This window comes from Nicotiana attenuata, unplaced genomic scaffold, assembly GCF_001879085.1.
Source record: "Nicotiana attenuata strain UT unplaced genomic scaffold, NIATTr2, whole genome shotgun sequence".
NCBI classification, from domain to species: Eukaryota; Viridiplantae; Streptophyta; class Magnoliopsida; order Solanales; family Solanaceae; genus Nicotiana; species Nicotiana attenuata.
This window is the reverse complement of record NW_017675116.1, coordinates 40,059-58,127: the sequence shown is the minus strand read 5'-3', so window position 1 is coordinate 58,127 and position 18,069 is coordinate 40,059. Positions and strand designations below refer to the sequence as shown.

The 18,069-nt window shown below is 39.0% G+C and overlaps 2 protein-coding genes across 3 annotated transcripts in view; one reads left to right on the top strand and one right to left on the bottom strand.

Moving 5' to 3' along the window:
- The window catches only part of LOC109219674 (protein PHR1-LIKE 3-like), a 5,398-nt gene extending 3,192 nt beyond the window's left edge, over positions 1 to 2,206 (top strand). The window contains exons 2-6 of one of the 2 annotated variants that reach the window (XM_019384149.1): positions 105 to 181; positions 364 to 418; positions 883 to 961; positions 1,101 to 1,170; positions 1,518 to 2,206. In XM_019384149.1, the coding sequence (XP_019239694.1) occupies positions 105 to 181; positions 364 to 418; positions 883 to 961; positions 1,101 to 1,170; positions 1,518 to 1,997 (761 nt within the window). In that variant the 3' untranslated portion in view covers positions 1,998 to 2,206. The remainder of the gene's footprint in view (positions 1 to 104; positions 182 to 363; positions 419 to 882; positions 962 to 1,100; positions 1,171 to 1,517) is intronic. The other variant, XM_019384150.1, reaches the window with a different exon arrangement.
- A 495-nt stretch (positions 2,207 to 2,701) lies between these two features.
- LOC109219673 lies at positions 2,702 to 12,116 on the bottom strand. The gene is made up of 13 exons (XM_019384148.1): positions 11,777 to 12,116; positions 10,144 to 10,225; positions 9,913 to 10,016; positions 9,526 to 9,652; positions 9,353 to 9,447; positions 9,074 to 9,197; positions 7,704 to 7,784; positions 7,377 to 7,475; positions 7,119 to 7,301; positions 5,482 to 5,622; positions 5,295 to 5,351; positions 4,320 to 4,454; positions 2,702 to 3,140 (listed from the first exon to the last, which is right to left on the bottom strand). The coding sequence occupies exons 1-13, from the start codon at positions 11,815 to 11,817 to the stop codon at positions 2,964 to 2,966; spliced, it is 1,446 nt and encodes a 481-aa protein (XP_019239693.1). The 5' UTR covers positions 11,818 to 12,116; the 3' UTR covers positions 2,702 to 2,963.
- Positions 12,117 to 18,069: the final 5,953 nt, after the last annotated feature.

The following is an 18,069-nucleotide window of genomic DNA, read 5'->3' as shown; positions in this document are numbered from 1 at the left end:
GGGGGAAGGAACTTTGTCCTTGCTAATATAATGGTTGCACACTTGATATCTCACTACTGGAACGCCAACTTTTCTCATGCATATGCTATGAATATCAATTGCAGAAGCTACGCCAAAGGCGATAATGCGGACAATGGGTGTCAAGGGACTGACCCTCTTCCACCTAAAGAGTCACCTTCAGGTCTATTAGAATGCATTAAATATTCTTATTGCCTCACAAGCCCACCCCACATCCTTCATTGATTTCACAGATGTAAGAAGAGGTGGGGTGGGGGGAGCAAAACCTTAAATGTTCTCTATTGAGCTAAAATAAAGTATGTTTTGCTCAATTTTTAAATATAATGTTGTCATTGTTCATTGCAGAAATATCGACTAGGTAAGCTATCTCAGAAAGATCTCGGTGAGGCTTCAAAAGATGGTAGGTATAGTTGACTCCCATTTTCCTATAAATGGAGACATGGTTGCGCTGGTAGTTTCACAAGTCTCTAGGCATATATGTGCTAAGTAAGCTTTAAAATTTGCCTAGCTGAGATATATATATATTGATATAAACAGCTCCCTACCCCTTCCCCCTCACATGGAAGGAATAGCTCAGGGACAATGGTATACCATTTGGAGTATACTCCAGCAACTCCATTAATCCCCTAACTTCTTTAAATTAGCCAATAAAAATTCCTTACAAGAAAAAAGCCGAAAAATAAAAAATGGAGAAATGCAGGGAGAATAGCTTAAACTTGGGCTGTGATGTGTGAAGCTTACTAAATAGCCAAGAAGACACCGTGATGTTTATGTGTGAGAGAGATCAGTTCAGAAGGCTCTAGGAAGAAGCTCTTTTTGAATTTTTCTTTTCTTTTGAAACTGGATTCTTGTTCTTCATTGAAGGACTTACAGCTACATATTCATTAGAGAGCCCTTGTTCTGGTGGTACTCCTCAACAGTTGCCGGCATCGGACTTGAATGAGTAAGGGTTCACCCTATAACTAAAGACAACTACTACTACTTTCTTTTTTACCTAACCACAATAAATTATATAGTGATGCTTCTGTTTAAGCTTTGCTTGAAATGCACCTTCTAGTTTAAGGATTGGATAATGTATTCAGAGGTTATGAAGTCAAGGAGGCATTGAGAGCTCAGATGGAAGTGCAAAGTAAATTGCACCTGCAAGTTGAAGTAAGTTTTCTGCACTACATTGGATGAGTAAATTGCTTTTGGATGTTTCTCAAAATAAATACGTGGAGTTGAGTTTAGACACTTATGCTCAGAACACATTTACCTGACAATCTTTTCTTTTTTAATAAACGTTTTCAAAAAAAGTTCTTCAGATAAACGCGTTCTTAGTCTATGGGGATTGATAGTTGATAATTGCTTGGTAAAATATGCTTGGACTAGGGTCAAATGAATAATTTGAAGGTTAAAGAGGAAGTGGCCAGATGACATTATGCAATTCAATTTGCTATCTATGGACTACAGTCCAAAGGTATTCTGGCTGGTGACTTTTTATACTTTTTGTTACACAGGCTGAGAAGCACTTGCAAATTCGGCAGGATGCTGAACAAAGATATATTAGCATGCTGGAGAAGGCCTGTAAAATGCTTGCTGATCAATTCATTGGTGGTGTTGTTACTGAAAATGATCAAGAGACTTGCCAAGTATTAGGAACAAGGACACAAGTTAGCCCTCTTTGTAATCCACTTGGATTATGCCCCTCGGAGTCTGCTAATCTTGTTGGAGTCCATGGTCCAGAAGAAGTATCGCCCAGAATCCATCCACAATTCACGGATTGTTCCACTGAAAGCTGCTTAACTTCGCATGAGAGTCCTGCTGGACTTCCCCTAGAAGGAACTTCAACTGGAGGGAAAAAACGAGGACCGAATGGAGATTCAACACATGCGTCAGTTGTTTGGGGTGAAGCAGATATGATATCGTCAGGTGTTCGTCTGCTACAAGTTAATCGCTTTGGGATTACTAGCTCTAATGTTCAAAATGTCTCTTCCTAAGAGATAAGTGCTAAGTTTGTCCACAGCCATTGATTCGCAAACTGCATATTGCGGTTTCTGGGAATACTGCTGGGCCTCGGACTTGTCAAGCTGTAAATGCAAGCTGATGATTTTCTAACTCTTACTGCACCTCCTGAACATTAAATCCTTAAAAGGGAAGAAAATTGAGATGCGAGTAATGCTTTATATCTTGCTTTTCAGTGTCTCAATTTACTTTGCTGTCATAATTCTCGTTAACAGGTTTCACTGCTTTGACTGCATGTTAGGTAATACTTCAGTTTACCAAATGAACATTTGCTTGTGCAGAATGTTTGCATGAAGTTCAAGTTCTCTTGGGTTGGGGATATGCTTGCCTTTTCCTCCAAATACCCAATGAAGGTTGATTATATCGACTCAGTCGAGAATGGTCACATGTATTTGCGTTACAGCCAAAAATTGTCAATAAGCAGTTGTTCATATTGTACAAATATACACACACATTGTGAAGACAACCAGGTGGTTGGGATATCGACAGAGAAGATTATGCATGTTAGGACATCCGTTTTGAGCTCCTCAACAGTCTGAGGTGCATCTCTTGTTTATCTCAGACCTAAAGAATCCATCTTCCTGTTGAAGAATTTTCTCTACTAATGACCATATAATTAAGCTGACTTCACAATCAAACTAAAGGCAAACATTTGAAAGAAAAGGGAAACATGAGGTGGTTTACTTGCATTGGCGTTTCCTTGAACCAATGGGCAACAAATTGAACTTTATAAGAATGAGTTATAATTAGTTACATAAATCTAAGCTATTGCGTATAAAATTGTAACTGGAATTGCTAGCCATACATACACGCAAGAGCCACTAAAGAAAAAGTTACCAACTTCCCCATTTACAGAACAGAGCTTTTGAATAGAATTGTAAAATGAACTTTACCGATCATCCTCGTCAATGGCAGAAGATGGTTAGGAGGAGCTGTATCTCCTATCTCTTCATAAAGCAAAGCCGTAATCGCTGGCTAAGCGCCTCCAACTTTTCAAACTTCTCACGCTTGGATTTCTTTGTAACTTGTGGAGCTTTCTTTTTTTCATCGTCCTTTGATGAGTCCAGTGCAGTATGCTGCCTATCACAAAGAGGGGTCGCAAGCACATCGGCCGTAATCTGCAACTCAAGCAGAAACTTGCAGCTGTTTATCAAGAAGCGTATACCAGTAAAGCATAAAATCTATTGGTTGAAACAGACTCAAGTCAATGGCTCTTGAACTTTATATCATCAAACAAGTGGTGTTTTTTTTTCATTCAGCTGATATCATAATCAATCCCGAAGTGTCTTGGCTTCTTTCCTTTTTAGAGGGTTAATGTGACCGTCTTTCAGAGTGATATCGAACATGAATAAATAATATTTAGGGACTAGAAATTAAAAGAAATCTTACATGGTCAAATGTCAAAGGTTAGGACTTACACAGTTTACGTTCAAATAGCGTATGGTCCATAAGATTAGGATAGAGGGAAATAATAACCATGAAGAGTATCTGAGGATGAACACATACATGTAGATGGGCAAAATTTAGGACAAGAAAATCGCAGTTTTATAAGACTGTCTTCAATTATATATCTGAGAAACGAGACTTATTTTTGGTCAATCAACTCTAACCTAGTTGTAATATATAGCTTAAATGCACGTGTACATGAGCTTTTGATTGGTAGAATCTTCTTAGTCACCGGCAGGTTTCCAGAAATTACTTCGATGTCAATTAATGGTGGAACATAAATATGAAATCAGGTGAGCACTTGTTAAAAAGAAAAAAGGAAACCCAGGTGTGTAAAGTAAATCTGCGTTATTTGTGCGGGATTATCCTCCCTCTCGTTCTTGCATTAGCACTTCTAAAATCTTATTGTATTTAGGTGAGTTATTCTTGCTGACTAAATTTGGGTCCCATGTCCAGACTGTGAACATGGGGAGCGCCTATGCATTTGTGAAAAAGGGAGAAGCACGTGATGAAATTAAGATACATGTACTTAGATTAGTACATGTTAGAAGAGTATCTATAAATACCTAAGTATTATAGTCATTATATGTAAGACAAATTGAAAGAAGTAAAGAAGAAAACTTTCCTCCACTTGTCTTCCAGAGAAAATGACTGATTGAAAGTGCTTTTCCTCGCCAATTTTTCCAAGAAAATAACGCCACCCTCAAGAGGGAGGTACAAACTTACATTTTATAAGAAATTGCAGGGTTGACAAATAAAATTGCAGGGTTGACAAATAAAAAATAGCTATTTACAAGTATGGCAATGTGGATTCACATCGAATTATCAGAGTGGGGGCAGAAGATAAATACCTGACTGCCACCGATGGCATCTACAAAATCTGTAGAAATCTCAGCATCACTTCCCAGAGATGAGCACCTTCCCCAACTCTCTCTGTTTGAGCTTGTGTAAGAGCAACAGTCCTCATCTTGGCCACTTTGCTTGTCCTGAGAATCAGAATATCTGGAATTTTGGCAATAGGGAAAAGCAACCAAAACCAGCACCAAAGAAGAGTATTGTATTCTAAAACACTTAAAACTGCCATCAACCTGATATTCCAGCCTTCTAAAACGAAGGGCCAATTTTCCAAGTGTCGAACAAAATTTTTCTTTTAATATTTTTTGATATCTATAGATGGATATCAACCATGAATTTGCTAACTAACACCTGCTTTAAAATTCTTCAAATATTCTCCACCAAACCAATGGATATGAAATCTTTTAAATCATTCACTTCATTGTTCTTTGGGGTGAGCATAATAAAATAGACTCTTCTCAAAGAGCCTGTCTGGTAGAAGTGCTCTAATCATTCCATCAAATCATCACAGAAAATATCACAACAATGATGAAATAATACCATTGTGAATCCACCAATGACGTTCTATCTCCTTCTGTTTTCCACTGCCTCCTCCACCTCCTCTCTTTCAAAAGGTTTCTCCAATTTTATTTGGTTCTGCCATATTGATGCTCTGAAATAAAATTCCATCTAGTGTCGGTCTTCAACTCTCCCTTTGTGTAGAGGCACTTGTAAAATTGTATTGCTCCTTTAATTTCCTCCTCCTAAGTCTAACATTATATGAGGCTAAGGATCTGTATACTGATTGCACTGAAGAATTTCCACTTATTTGGTTGAAAGAGAAAACCTTTTTTACTTCTCCAAATAGAAAAAAGAACCTCTCTGGGAACTAAGAGCTCTACTTATTCTTAAAGTATAAGGCAAGCTAATGCTTTAATCTTTTTAATCGACTAGTCAACACCTTTAAGAGTAAACTGTGCTAAAACACATACCTCTGTTTGTGGAGTGTCATGACCAATGAGTTCTTCTCCTTTATTAGTTAATGGATTCTGTAATCAGTACACATATCAATCAACTTTTAGTAAAGCAACTTAACATCACCGCCATAGAGAAAACCTCATTGAGGAAGAGATAGGGGTGGAAGAAAATCGGAACTTGATAGTTAAGGAGAACTCTTACAATTAGACTGGCGACTGGGGCAATGTCAGAAAGAAGTTCGGCAGCAGACTTTGCTGTTGAAATGCTAGGCGGCACAGATGAAGAGCTTGCTGTATCAGAAGTAACATTCCTAAGACTTGCAATTATCTCATATAAGAGATTCTAGGAACAAATCACCAAAAATATTGCATCAGATTGCATGTGTTAAAACAGCACTTAAGTAAATATACATCGTTAACATCAGATAAAACAGTCAAGAAACTACTAGTAATACACAGTAGTGTGGAGAATTTATGACAGCCAAGTTAGTCATTGTTCCAACTACTTCTCAAAAATTGAAGTGATTGCAATGCAGAAGTTCTGGAGTTACTCGTAAGCAGCCATACATATACATATTACATATATGTACATATTTACACACACATATATCTTACACCACTTTGGATAAGGTAACAACTAACAAGATGCATTTTTTTCAAATAAATTGGCTAAGGGGTCTTTGGAGCTAGACAAGTTCTCCTCTTGGATGCTCTCATGGATTTATGAAATCACTTGTCATTTTGCTACTTACAAGGTTAAGAAGGTAACTATGCCTTTAAGAACCCAAGGGTGTGGCCTAGTGGTCAATGAAGTGGGTGAGAACCATGAGGTCTCAGGTTCAAGGTTCAAATCTCAGTGGAAGCAAAAAACACTAGGTGATTTCTTCCCATCTATCCAAACCTTGGTGGATAGAGTTACCTGGTACCTGTTGCTGGTAGGAGGTGGCACGTACCCCGTGGAATTAGTGTAGGTGCGCGCAAGCTAGCCCGGACACCATGGTTATCCACAAAAAAAGGGTAACTATGCCTAGTCAAATTGCGCGCGTCCTATGAACACTCTTCTCTGAACAATTATACAAGCCGACATAATCTAGAAAACTAGCTTCGAGACAAAGTGATAATTCTCTAATTAATTATACAATTCCAGATTAATCCAAAACCCCGCTCACATAAGCTAGAAAAGTCTTTAGCCAAGATATGATTCTCCGCATCACTAATTTAGGTACTCCATCTGTTCCAAAAGGTATGGTACCATTGCACCAAATCTTGGCATAAATGAGGTGGGACTACTTTACCCACACCTGGTGTCTGAACCATTGCTCATACTCCTTCGCTCCCATGTGTCAATGTGATGGACCCCGTTGCTTATTTAACACTACATATAGGTACTCATGTAGTGCATGTCTAGGTTGTCATGTTCCTAGGAATATAGTATTTAGAGGGTTCAACATATTAAGAATATTTTCATGCTGGCCGTCAATATACTGCAAACCATATCCTTTATCTGGTTTTGGGACTGATTACATGTTGCAAAGCTCACATAGGTGGTGTTAGGTGAACGAAGACAATAGCCAAAAACTATAAGATCTTTCAAAATCTCCTCCCGCTTTGACCAACAAAAAAAAACCAAGAATTTCATATAACAAATTTGATTTCTTCTCCTTTCAAATTTGTCAGGAATGTATTTTTTGCTTTATTGACACAAAAGATAATATTTTTTTACATTGAACCCACCAGCTAAATATAATTCTTTGTAAGAAATAAGCTAAACTTCAAATCTTGGATAATTAATGAGTTTTTATTCTCATCTGGAAGTACAATGCAATTGTGAAAAATTACCTCATCCATTCCAGCACCGACCTTGATGTCGCCTAGATCGTAATATTTCTCTATTTTAGTTGAAGTTGGTGAAAGCCGGGGAGGGTGTAGGACATTATAGAAGAATATGGACACAGAATCATAATAAAATTGTGGCCGGGAGGAATTGTGGTCACCATCAAACTTGATAATATTTTTATCACCCTGTACAAAGAACAATAACAGATTATGCATAATTCACCACATTGTAACTTCAAAGATCTACAATATATTTTGTACCGCATATGACTTATATATGAGATCAGAGTGGTGGGGTTGAATGAACTTATCATCCTTAGCATGTCCAAAGAGAGCAGGAATATAAGTTTTAGGAGCCACCTGCCAGATTCGGTAAAATTTTGAAGCATCATGATTAGTACCTATTTAATCCAAATCAGACACGTGCATAGTAGAAAAGATTCATGCCTGTTGTAATACTCAGCTTAGTTATATGTTCTCCCAGAATTAAGTGCATTTATAAATATATTAACTACATGAACCAAACAAGCTTTTATCAACTTCAAAGGCCAAACTGATTATACTTGACACAGTCATGAGCTCAGGTACCTGTAAGCAATTAAGGCTCATGATATCAAACTTGGCCTTCTTCTGAATGACGCGTCGCATATACTGCACAGCAACCTTTACCTGCAGAGATAGGGAGAGAAAGGTCTCACTACTTTATGAGAATGACACGGGTGTTCTGAAGTACTTCAAGACTACCTTACAACTTTCTTAAGACAATTAACACTCTTCTTCTTGCCTTCTCCTTCTGTTTGATGTAACAGTAGGGAGCCTTGACAAAATATGCAATTTTAGCTAGAAAGGACATAAATAAGGCGGAATACATGCAGCATGTTTCCTAGTTTTCAGCAAATTATCCAGCAGACACGATCCATCAATCATATTCTTATCTGGGATCTTGAGCTAGTAGAGCCAAGGAGAAAAGTACATTTTAAACTCATAATTCAGTCTCTTCTTTCCTCTTCCTAGTTCCTTGTGTAATTGTTTGAAGAGAACAAACAAAAACTGGGAAATAAACCACATTCCCAGCAAAATAAATGGACCAAGTGAAATATCCAAAAAAATAATGACATAATATCCGCATTATAGCAATTTACTTGTCAGAAAGAATAGTTAGATACAAATTGATGTCTCCCTACACAAAATAATAAAAGTATATTGAGACAGAAATTGATGTCTCTGCCACAAGATGGTGAAACTAACACATTAAGGAATAGCATATAATTGAGTGCTAGTGGCGGCGTGTCATCTTCTAAAAACAAAAGCAAACTTTTGGGTGGAATATCACATTACAGAGAATACCTCCAATGTCTTTCAACTGATTTATAAAATCCAAAGATTTGGTATGTGGAGGCGCAAATCAAAAGAATGGGGAGTTTGGTATGTGGAGACGCAGCTGTTGACTAGACATTCAGGGGTAAAACACCTATTCGGCGCATCCATAAAACTTTGTAGTACTTAAAACACAGGCATAAAGCAGAAACATCGTCGGTACAGCAGCGTAAATCATACTTGCAAACCCAAAATTCTAAAAACCATATCTGACCACATGCAGATTCATTAAACAACAATCATAGTACGGCTTTTTTTTTATAACCAAGAAATTCCTGAGAGCCAGTGGCGCATGGTTCGAAACTCGGTGGATATGGACCTGCCCCTCTAGCCTTCTCCACTTAAATACAAGGCTTTTGTCTAAGGCAGAGTTTGAACCTGTGATGTGTGCCTAACCAACACATCATGCGTTGTGCTCTTACCACACATCAAGCATGGTATGACTTATAACTACCTTTTCTACCATAATACCAAAGAACTTCTTTTTAACCCCCCTTTCTGAGAAAGAATCATAAATATGCAAGTACTTATTTAAGATCACATAATAGATGTCCATTTACGGAAAAGGAGGAGATCCATACAGTGAATTTAGGAAGCCTGATTTTGTAGACATCTACAAGCTCCATCATTAGATCAAATAAGTTAGAGAAAGCACTATCCAAGACCATTCCAGCAATAGAAGGATCTTCCGCTCCATATAGAAGGCTGGACATTGAACAAAGTTACTAAAATCGTGATCATGGAATTAGTGAGAAACGTAAAAATCAGAACCATTGCCAAACTGTCTGCTAAAATCTAACTTGTCTTTCAGAAGAACTTGGACTGCAAATTAACGAGCAGTTGAGTGCAAAGTGATATACCTTGTAACTGCACCCATTGACCGCCCCCATAGACCTATGCGTGATACTTTCAGGTTGCTTCTCAGATGTGACACAACTACCTTGAGGTCATCTTTCTGAAAAAGAAACGAAGAATTTTCATATATCAAGAGCACCACTAAAATAATTCATGCAAGACAAGGAAAAGGAAGTACCTCATGCCAACCAAGACTAACATAATCACCATCTGACAAGCCCGAACCAGAAAAGTCAAGGGTTAAAACAGTGATGTTTGATGAAAGAAGTATTACAGCTGCCTCATTCGCATCAGCCCTACAGCCGCTGCAGGGTCCAGAAAGTTAGTAAAAGCTCAACCTTGGGAACAATATGTTAGAAAAGATGATGCATTTGAGTACGTATTTACTCAATACTTAACATACTAAAATGTATGTGACTGTATAAAACAGGTCCACAGCCTAACAAGACTAATGGAACACTTAATTATTGAATATTTAATATTTTGACTTTCATAAACTGCTCATAGCCTAAACAGATTAGCATTCATTTCAATGAACTAAAAGTCATAGATGCAAACAGTAAACCTGTTTCCATGGCAGTATATAACACAAGGAAGAGGAGCACCATCAGGAAATGATGATGGAGTATAATGACTGCATTGCAAGGTATGCCCTCTTTCATTCTTAAGCTGCAAAAAAAGAAGAAGAAGAAGAAGAAGAAGATAGGTGAAACAAGGATAATCAAATTAATTAGAAGACCATGACAACACAAACAAGCAAGTGTGACCACTTTAGGTAAGAGGTGACCATACTTGCCTCAAAGTCTTCTCTTTTGTACTTTCTTCCCCCAACACTAAACTCTTTCTCCCATAAAAACTGTTCTGGATTGTAATCTGCCCTGTTATACAATGGAGAGCAGTTGACAAACCTCTTAAGAACTATCAAACAACTAAACAGACTCAGGATAATAGATTGACACTTTATAGCATTAGGTTAGAGGTTATTGCATCGAAGACCAAATAAAAAATGGAGCAGTGATTGCACCATAACTCAAGCTGGAGACCTAGTTAGAAGAGTTGACTGAATAATTTGAAAACTCATGGACCTAGAAAAGCAATGGCAAACACACTGCAGGCATATCTTAAAATTTTAATGCATAGTAGTGTATACAACAACAACTACTTCTGCTAGCCTCGGTCCCAAACAAGTTGAGGTCCGTTGTATGAATTCTCACTAACCATATTACTGAATTACTCCGTTTAAACTCATGTCATGTCAATATTATGAAAATACATAGAGAATGTATTAGTTCACTAATTTTTTCTTTAACTCCGCTAGTGTGCACAGAAAATTATGTAGAGGGTGCTGAATCTTTACTTGATTTTCTAGGATCATTGTAAAGAATTATAAGTAGTTCTTGTAAGATGAACAAGACTCTGTTTAGCTGAACTGTAAATAGGGTGGCCAACAGTTCCTTAATGCTGATGAATACATTGTTACCATTTTCAAAAAAAAACTCCGCTAGTGTGAGCTTGCTCACATTGCTGGTCCCAACCTAGATAAAGGAGGTGGATTGTGGCAGGCGGGCATGTGTAAATTCCCAATTGCATGATGTGCCTTTTTTATTACATTAAATGACACCTCCACTTAAGTCTATGCAGTCTCTCAGCCTGCCTTCTTTCTCTCATTCATTTTGCACAACCTTTTACAGCAACAAAAATTTCGATTGGTTCAGCAGGAAAAGATGAAGAATTGGGCTATATAAAGAATAAAAAGGCCTCCATCTTTGATTCTTTTCTATTCTTCTGATACAATTACATATAACTTACTTTCTTTTTCCTGAATAACCGAGAAATCTCGATGGCCATGGCATATAGTTCAAAACTCAGTAGATAATGGGCTTTCGTCAAAATAGTAGGCTTTCATCACGCCTGTGACGTGCACTACCTACCAAGCTTAGGCTGACAGGAAGAAATAACCTGTATTTTTTGTCTCTGCTGGGATTTGAACATGAGACCTCATAATTCTCCTTCCACTCTATTGGCGACTACATCACACCGTTAGGTGCTAAGCATCAGGAGCATATCTCGACTTGTGCTTGCTCAGGGGCCAATCCTAATCTTCACTGTATCATTCCAATTTGTTTAATTTATTCTGATACAGTTACATATGACTTAACTAATCTTCGTTTTCACTTACTTTAGTACTTTACAAGGGGGAAAAGATTCAAAGAATGAACTTATGAGCTATAATGCGAAGCAAAAAAAAAAAAAAAAAAAAAAAAGATAAAATATTCTAACATGGACTATGCAATCAAAAACCTACATTATCCAATTAAGCATACAAATAATCAAATAAAAAGTAAAATACGCAACACTAGAGTAAAATTCAATTTAATCCTCAAACAGTGCCCTAAAAAAAAGACAAAAAGGAAATTAAACGCACTCACCTCGGGGGACGAATAACAAAATTGATGAACTGCTCAATCATATTCTAAATTAACTCGCATCCAAACTATACTTAGGCCAAATTAAAGCTGAGCTCAATTTGAAACTGCATCGCGTGGGCAAAATGAGGATTTGAGACAAGTAGAAATCACAGTAATGGCAGTAGAATGTAGTTGTAAAATTCTCAATAGTTCATTGCGACAAGTTTAAAGGGATCTAAATGCTGGAATTTTTTTGGAAATATTAGGGGATGAGATTCTAACTGCAGAGGTCTGGGGGTTGGGATATACTACTTGGAGGAGCTCACTGCTACCTCACTTTCTATTTACATATTAATCTCATAATCTCCATTATATTTGGTTCAATATTAACTGCCCTTGTTTAATGTTAACTACCCTAGGGGAAAGTCTTTTTTTTTTCTTTGTTCCTTGACGTTTTTTTCATAGTTTTAATCACAGTAAATATTTGAGATATAAATTTGGACCTTTTTCAAGATGGAGTCCGCTAATTGAGCTGCATTAATGATTAATGAAAAGTTGCTAATGATGACAATATGATTTAATGAATGGACGAAAAACAAATGATGTGGTGGGATGGATGGAATCCCTTTGTCCGTAATCAGAAGCTACATTTTGGAGTTTTATGCGATGCAAATATGAATTAATTGTATTAGTAAATTTAAGATATCAAATGGTTAACCTAATAAGAAAAGGAATGGGCCAAAAATAACCGGTGAAATTTACTGTTTGCTTTCTCTAGCCGGTATACATACATTTTACACAACTAGTTTCTTGATACATGCATTGCACGTGTTATTCCGTACAAGCAGTAAAAAAAAATTAAAATATTATTAAAACATGTAAAATATTAGCCCTGCGAAAATCAATAATTATAGTTAGTTAGACAAGTGTATTTTATAATTACATTAATTTAGTTGTTATGAATTACAAACATATAATATGACCGTATATTTCACCTAATATTTCTTTGTAGATATTGTTCTTGAAGTTGTTCCATTTTGATGTTTCAGCGAAATGATTCGTGCAACAAATAAAATAAGAAACTAATACTTATTTATACATGATATTTTTGTAAAGAATGGAAGAATTAAATGTTTGTAACATTTTGTGTATAATTAAGTAAGAAGCAACTGACAATAATAAAAACATAACAAGAAGAATTTTTTTCCGTAGTTATGCAAAATTATACAAGAATTTTGAAATATTAATCGCAAAAGGTTGAAGGAACCAAAAGGTTTTGTACTTATTTATGAAGGTATAATTTTTTTATGAGTATCACAGTCACTTAATTTATAGGGTTATTTTGGTCATTCAACTTTTGATCTTCATGTTTATAATATAGTATGATTATATAACCGGACATCTGCAGTATATTTTTAATTTAAGCGGTTGGCTGGATGGTTATTTTGGTTAATTCTTCAAATAGTAATAGATGACAAAATTAAGCAATGTTGGATAATGTAATGACAAATTTGGATAATTTTGTCCTGTTTATTTTACATTTTTCTACAAGGATCAAAGTTATTTGATTATCCAACTTTTAAGTAGTAATGTGATATTCTTCTTGTGAATCAGTTTCTAAGAGCTTTCGTACATTTCATTACTTGATCCTCTAAATGTATAACTGAAATTTGAACCAATATAAGTAAAACTATTTTATTGCTATAATTACGTGAAATTATTTTCTTTTATTCTACAATTAAAGCAACTGCATTAAAAGGTGATATGGATCTTCTTATGGAGTGTCTGATTGTCAACAAGAGTCGATTTTTGGGGCTTACCTTGTGTTTGATCAAAAAGTGTTTAGCTTTTTATTAAACTAATTAATGAGGGAATAGAGGGTGAATCCTAGTTAGATATAATAAATTTTAAATAAAAAACTTGGACAGATTCGTGGAATGAGATCGTGTTTATGAGTAACAAAGATCAGATATGTATTCAATGAATGTCAATGAATGTTATAATAAGAACATGCAATAAATGCAGATAATGGCAATAAATGTAATAAAGATGAATTTATCACACAAATGTTAGATGGTTTGGGTGATTCTTCTTCCTGACAGCAACGCGGGATAAAGATAAATGAATATGGATAGGGAATCTTTGGATCTTGCAAACAAAGAGTGTGTTGAGCAATAGAACAAGACAAGCCTTTTTGTATATTCTTTATAGTCAATCCTTTACAAGTGCTCTTATCAAAAAGTGCGGAAGAAGATCCCCTTTTGTTATCCATCTCTTCCTATTTATAAAGGTTATCCCCAAGAAAGAAGTACAACCCAAGGAATATCCAATGGAATATTTCTTATATCTATTGCTAAACTATCCTACCTTTGCTTGACCTCGGCAATAATCCTTCTTAAGATGACTCCTCGACATTGTGCCGTGGTCAGCTCTATCCTTGACCATGTTTTATTTGTAGTAATCAAGCCGTCCAAATTTAGACCAATACAGTTAGTCCCTCCGCTTGTCGAGGTCGTGATCTTGCACGTCCTCGATGAGCGGATCCGGTTTGCAGCTGTTGAGAAGAAATTTGGTCGTGTTGACTGAATCGAATCGGTCAGAGGTCGAAAAACCAGCATAGCCAGCGGGGCTGCGACTGGCGTGGCTAACACGGGGTGACGTCATGACCACGCGCGCCATCATTGCGCGTTTTCCCCATGCAGATGTTGTTTCAATTTTGGTGCTATTGATGGTCCTTTGCTTCGATTCTGGTGCCACCCAGCCCTATAAATAGATGGAGGGGTTTTCATTTTCGAAGATTTTCATCATTTCTCATTTCGCATGTGTATTGTTTTCTTTGATCTTCTTCATCGATCTCCGCTTTCAATCTCTTGCAGCCTCTTCAATTCTAGTCCCTGATTTCTTGCCCAGTTGATATCTTCTTCTTCAGACTTTGTCGTTTTTGTTTCACCACGTAAATATGTCAACATCCCCTCATATCCACGACGAAGTTTCCGATGTCACTCCTTTACCGGTGGCCCTTCCTCAAATAGCCGACATCCGGTCTAAATATCGCATTCCTCCTCACGTCAAAATTGTTCCGGCCGGGGGTGACATCGTAGAGGTTCACCGACCCAGGTATTGTGCTTTCTACGTCTATCCATTCCTAATCGGTTATTCTCTTCCTCTCCCCCATTAGCGGAGGAATTTTGCCGATTTTACAACGTCTACCCCGCGCAACTCTCCCCTTATTTGTACAAAGTTTTTCTGATGCTGGCGAAGTATGTAGAGTTGGTCGGTTGCGAGGTCAACATTCGCCACCTACTGCATCTATTTTCGCCTAGCTTTTATAGAGGTACATTGATACATCTGTGGCATCGTGGGATCAAAGGGTTGGTGGCTGGGATGGATGATAAGACGAACTGACGGTTCTGGCATAAGTACTTCTTCGTCAAGACCGAGCACCTGGTGGCGAATCCCACTGGGTTTCCCGAACAATTGAACTATAATCGTAAGTATCTCGCCATATGCTCATTATTTTCCTTCATTTTTTCATTTTCGACTTACTCGTGGCTTCCTTGTTTTTCAGCTGTGAGGCGTGCACCTTCTCCCGTCTTTGATATTGAAGATTGGGTGGCTCGCGTGTTACCCCACACCGTGGGAATTCGCGATTGGGCGTCCTTTCACAAGCGTTTTGGACCCAAGACCCCGTCCAGTAATCATTTCTACCTCAGCTTATTGTTGTTCACCATAGCTTTTTGATGCGGCCCCCCTTTGGTGCCAGGTCGGCGAGTTTCCAAGAAGAAGAGGGCTCCAGTGCCTGTATTTCGCCAAGCTATCGCGTCGGTTAGAATGCAATTTGCCTTGGCCGAGTCGACTCGAGGAGGTCAGACTCAAGCTCCACCAATGAGGGACTCCACCCCTCAAACTGTTGCCGTGCAGGATGAGATCTCTTCTCAGCCCATCTTTCACCTTGTAGATGAACCATCTAATGGCGAGGAGACATTGTCAAGAAAAAGGTGAAGGGTGGAGATCGGGAAGGCCATTGTGGCTGACGTTGAGCCGGAAAATTCGTTGCCATGGAGGCAGAACCTGCGCTCATACCAGACGTTGAGGTTGTTTCTACGGCAAGTGTCGTCATGGAGAGGAGACCCTCTAGGGCTGAGGGGGTTCCTGATAGCGGAGGGTTTATACGAGCCGCAGAAGGTGGCTCATCATCGGAGGTCAGGGGGAGCAGAGTTGTTCCTGCAGGGGAAGAAAAATCTGGCTCGGACATCGACCTTGAGGAGATTCGGACCTTCATAGAGAGGGATACTCGTGTGGAGATAAGGACGGAGGGTCCTAATCGGCACATAATCATCCCTGCAGACTATGATCTTTTGGGCAACTCAGAACGGGCGGTACCGGCTTTTGCTCCTCTGTGCGCGGCTTCTGAGAATACGGCACTGCAAATGATGAACGATGTGGACCTATCATTGGGCATGTCTGGCATGGCCCTGCGAGTAAGTGATTTTCCATGTTAGGTAAGGTTTATTTCGTATGCGTAATATGCTTACACTGACTTCCCTTTCTTATTTTGCATCAAACTCTTATCATGGGGGTCGAGCGCTACCGGCGGGAGGAGCGGAGGACAACCATGTTTAAGAAGATGACCTCCAAGTACAAGGAATACCGCACTAAGCACCGAACGTTAGCCGACTTCCTTAGCTAGGATGGCGAGTTTCAGTCGCTTCGTGATAGGCTCAAACAGAAAGATGATGAGCTGATGAAGAAAGACAAAGAGCTAAGGGAGAGGGACGATGAGCTTATGAGGGCCATCAGTAGGTGCAGCGAGCTTGAGGCAGCACTAAAGGCCATAGAGGACGAGCTCGAGGTGAGTTAGGGGGTGATGGCTGAGAACGCTGACCTTAACGGCTGAGCTCGGGTAGAGGGAGGCAAGGGCTATCGATTTGAGGGGTGAGCTGAGTGCCAAGATCGAAGAATTAAGTCGGGCCGAGAAAGGCCGAATGGCCGTTATGGCTGATGCGGAGGCCTTAGATGATGCCTTCCGTGTTTGCAGGTCCGAGCGGGCTAATGAGGTGGAGACATCGGCTTATCCCCAAGAAACAAGTACAACCTAAGGAATATCTAATGGAATATTTCTTATATCTATTGCTAAACTATCCTACCATTGCTTGACCTCGACAATAATCCTTCTTAAGATGACTCCTCGACATTGTGCCGTGGTCGGCTCTATCCTTGACCATGTTTTATTTGCAGTAATCAAGCCGTCCAAATTTAGACCAATACACTTAGTCCCTCCGCTTGTCGAGGTCGTGATCTTGCACGTCCTCGATGAGCGAATCCGGTTTGCAGCCGTTGAGAAGAAATTTGGTCGTTGATTGAATCGAATCGGTCAAAGGTCGAAAAAACAGCATAGCCAGCGGGGCTGCGGTTGGCGTGGCTAACGCGGGGTAACGTCATGACCACGCGCGCCATCATTACGCGTTTTCCCCATGCAGATGTTGTTTCGATTTTGGTGCTATTGATGGTCCTTTGCTTCGATTCTGGTGCCACCCAGCCCTATAAATAGATGGAGGGGTTTTCATTTTCGAAGATTTTCATCATTTCTCATTTCGCATGTGTATTGTTTTCTTTGATCTTCTTCTTCGATCTCCGCTTTCAATCTCTTGCAGCCTCTTCAATTCCAGTTCCTGATTTTTTGCCCAGTTGATATCTTCTTCTGCAGACTTTGTTGCTTTCGTTTCACCACGTAAATATGTCAACATCCCCTCATATCCACGATGAAGTTTTCGATGCCACTCCTTTATCGGTGGCCCTTCCTCCCGACGGTGAGGAATTCATAGCTGAAGAGGAAGAAAGCTTCCCACTGTGGAGGAGGTGGTTCCCAAGAACCCTTTGGTTAGACATAACTTCACAAAGGAACCCGCTCTCGCTCCTGCTCAGAAGCTTTCTGAGACGGGACCGCCTCAAATAGCCGACATCCGGTCTAAATATCGCATTCCTCCTCACGTCAAAATTGTTCCGGCCGGGGGTGACATCGTAGAGGTTCACCGACCCAGGTATTGTGCTTTCTACGTCTATCCATTCCTAATCAGTTATTCTCTTCCTCTCCCCCATTAGCGGAGGAATTTTGCCGATTTTACAACGTCTACCCCGCGCAACTCTCCCCTTATTTGTACAAAGTTTTTCTGATGCTGGCGAAGTATGTAGAGTTGGTTGGTTGCGAGGTCAACATTCGCCACCTACTGCATCTATTTTCGCCTAGCTTTTATAGAGGTACATTGATACATCTGCGGCATCGTGGGATCAAAGGGTTGGTGGCCGGGATGGAT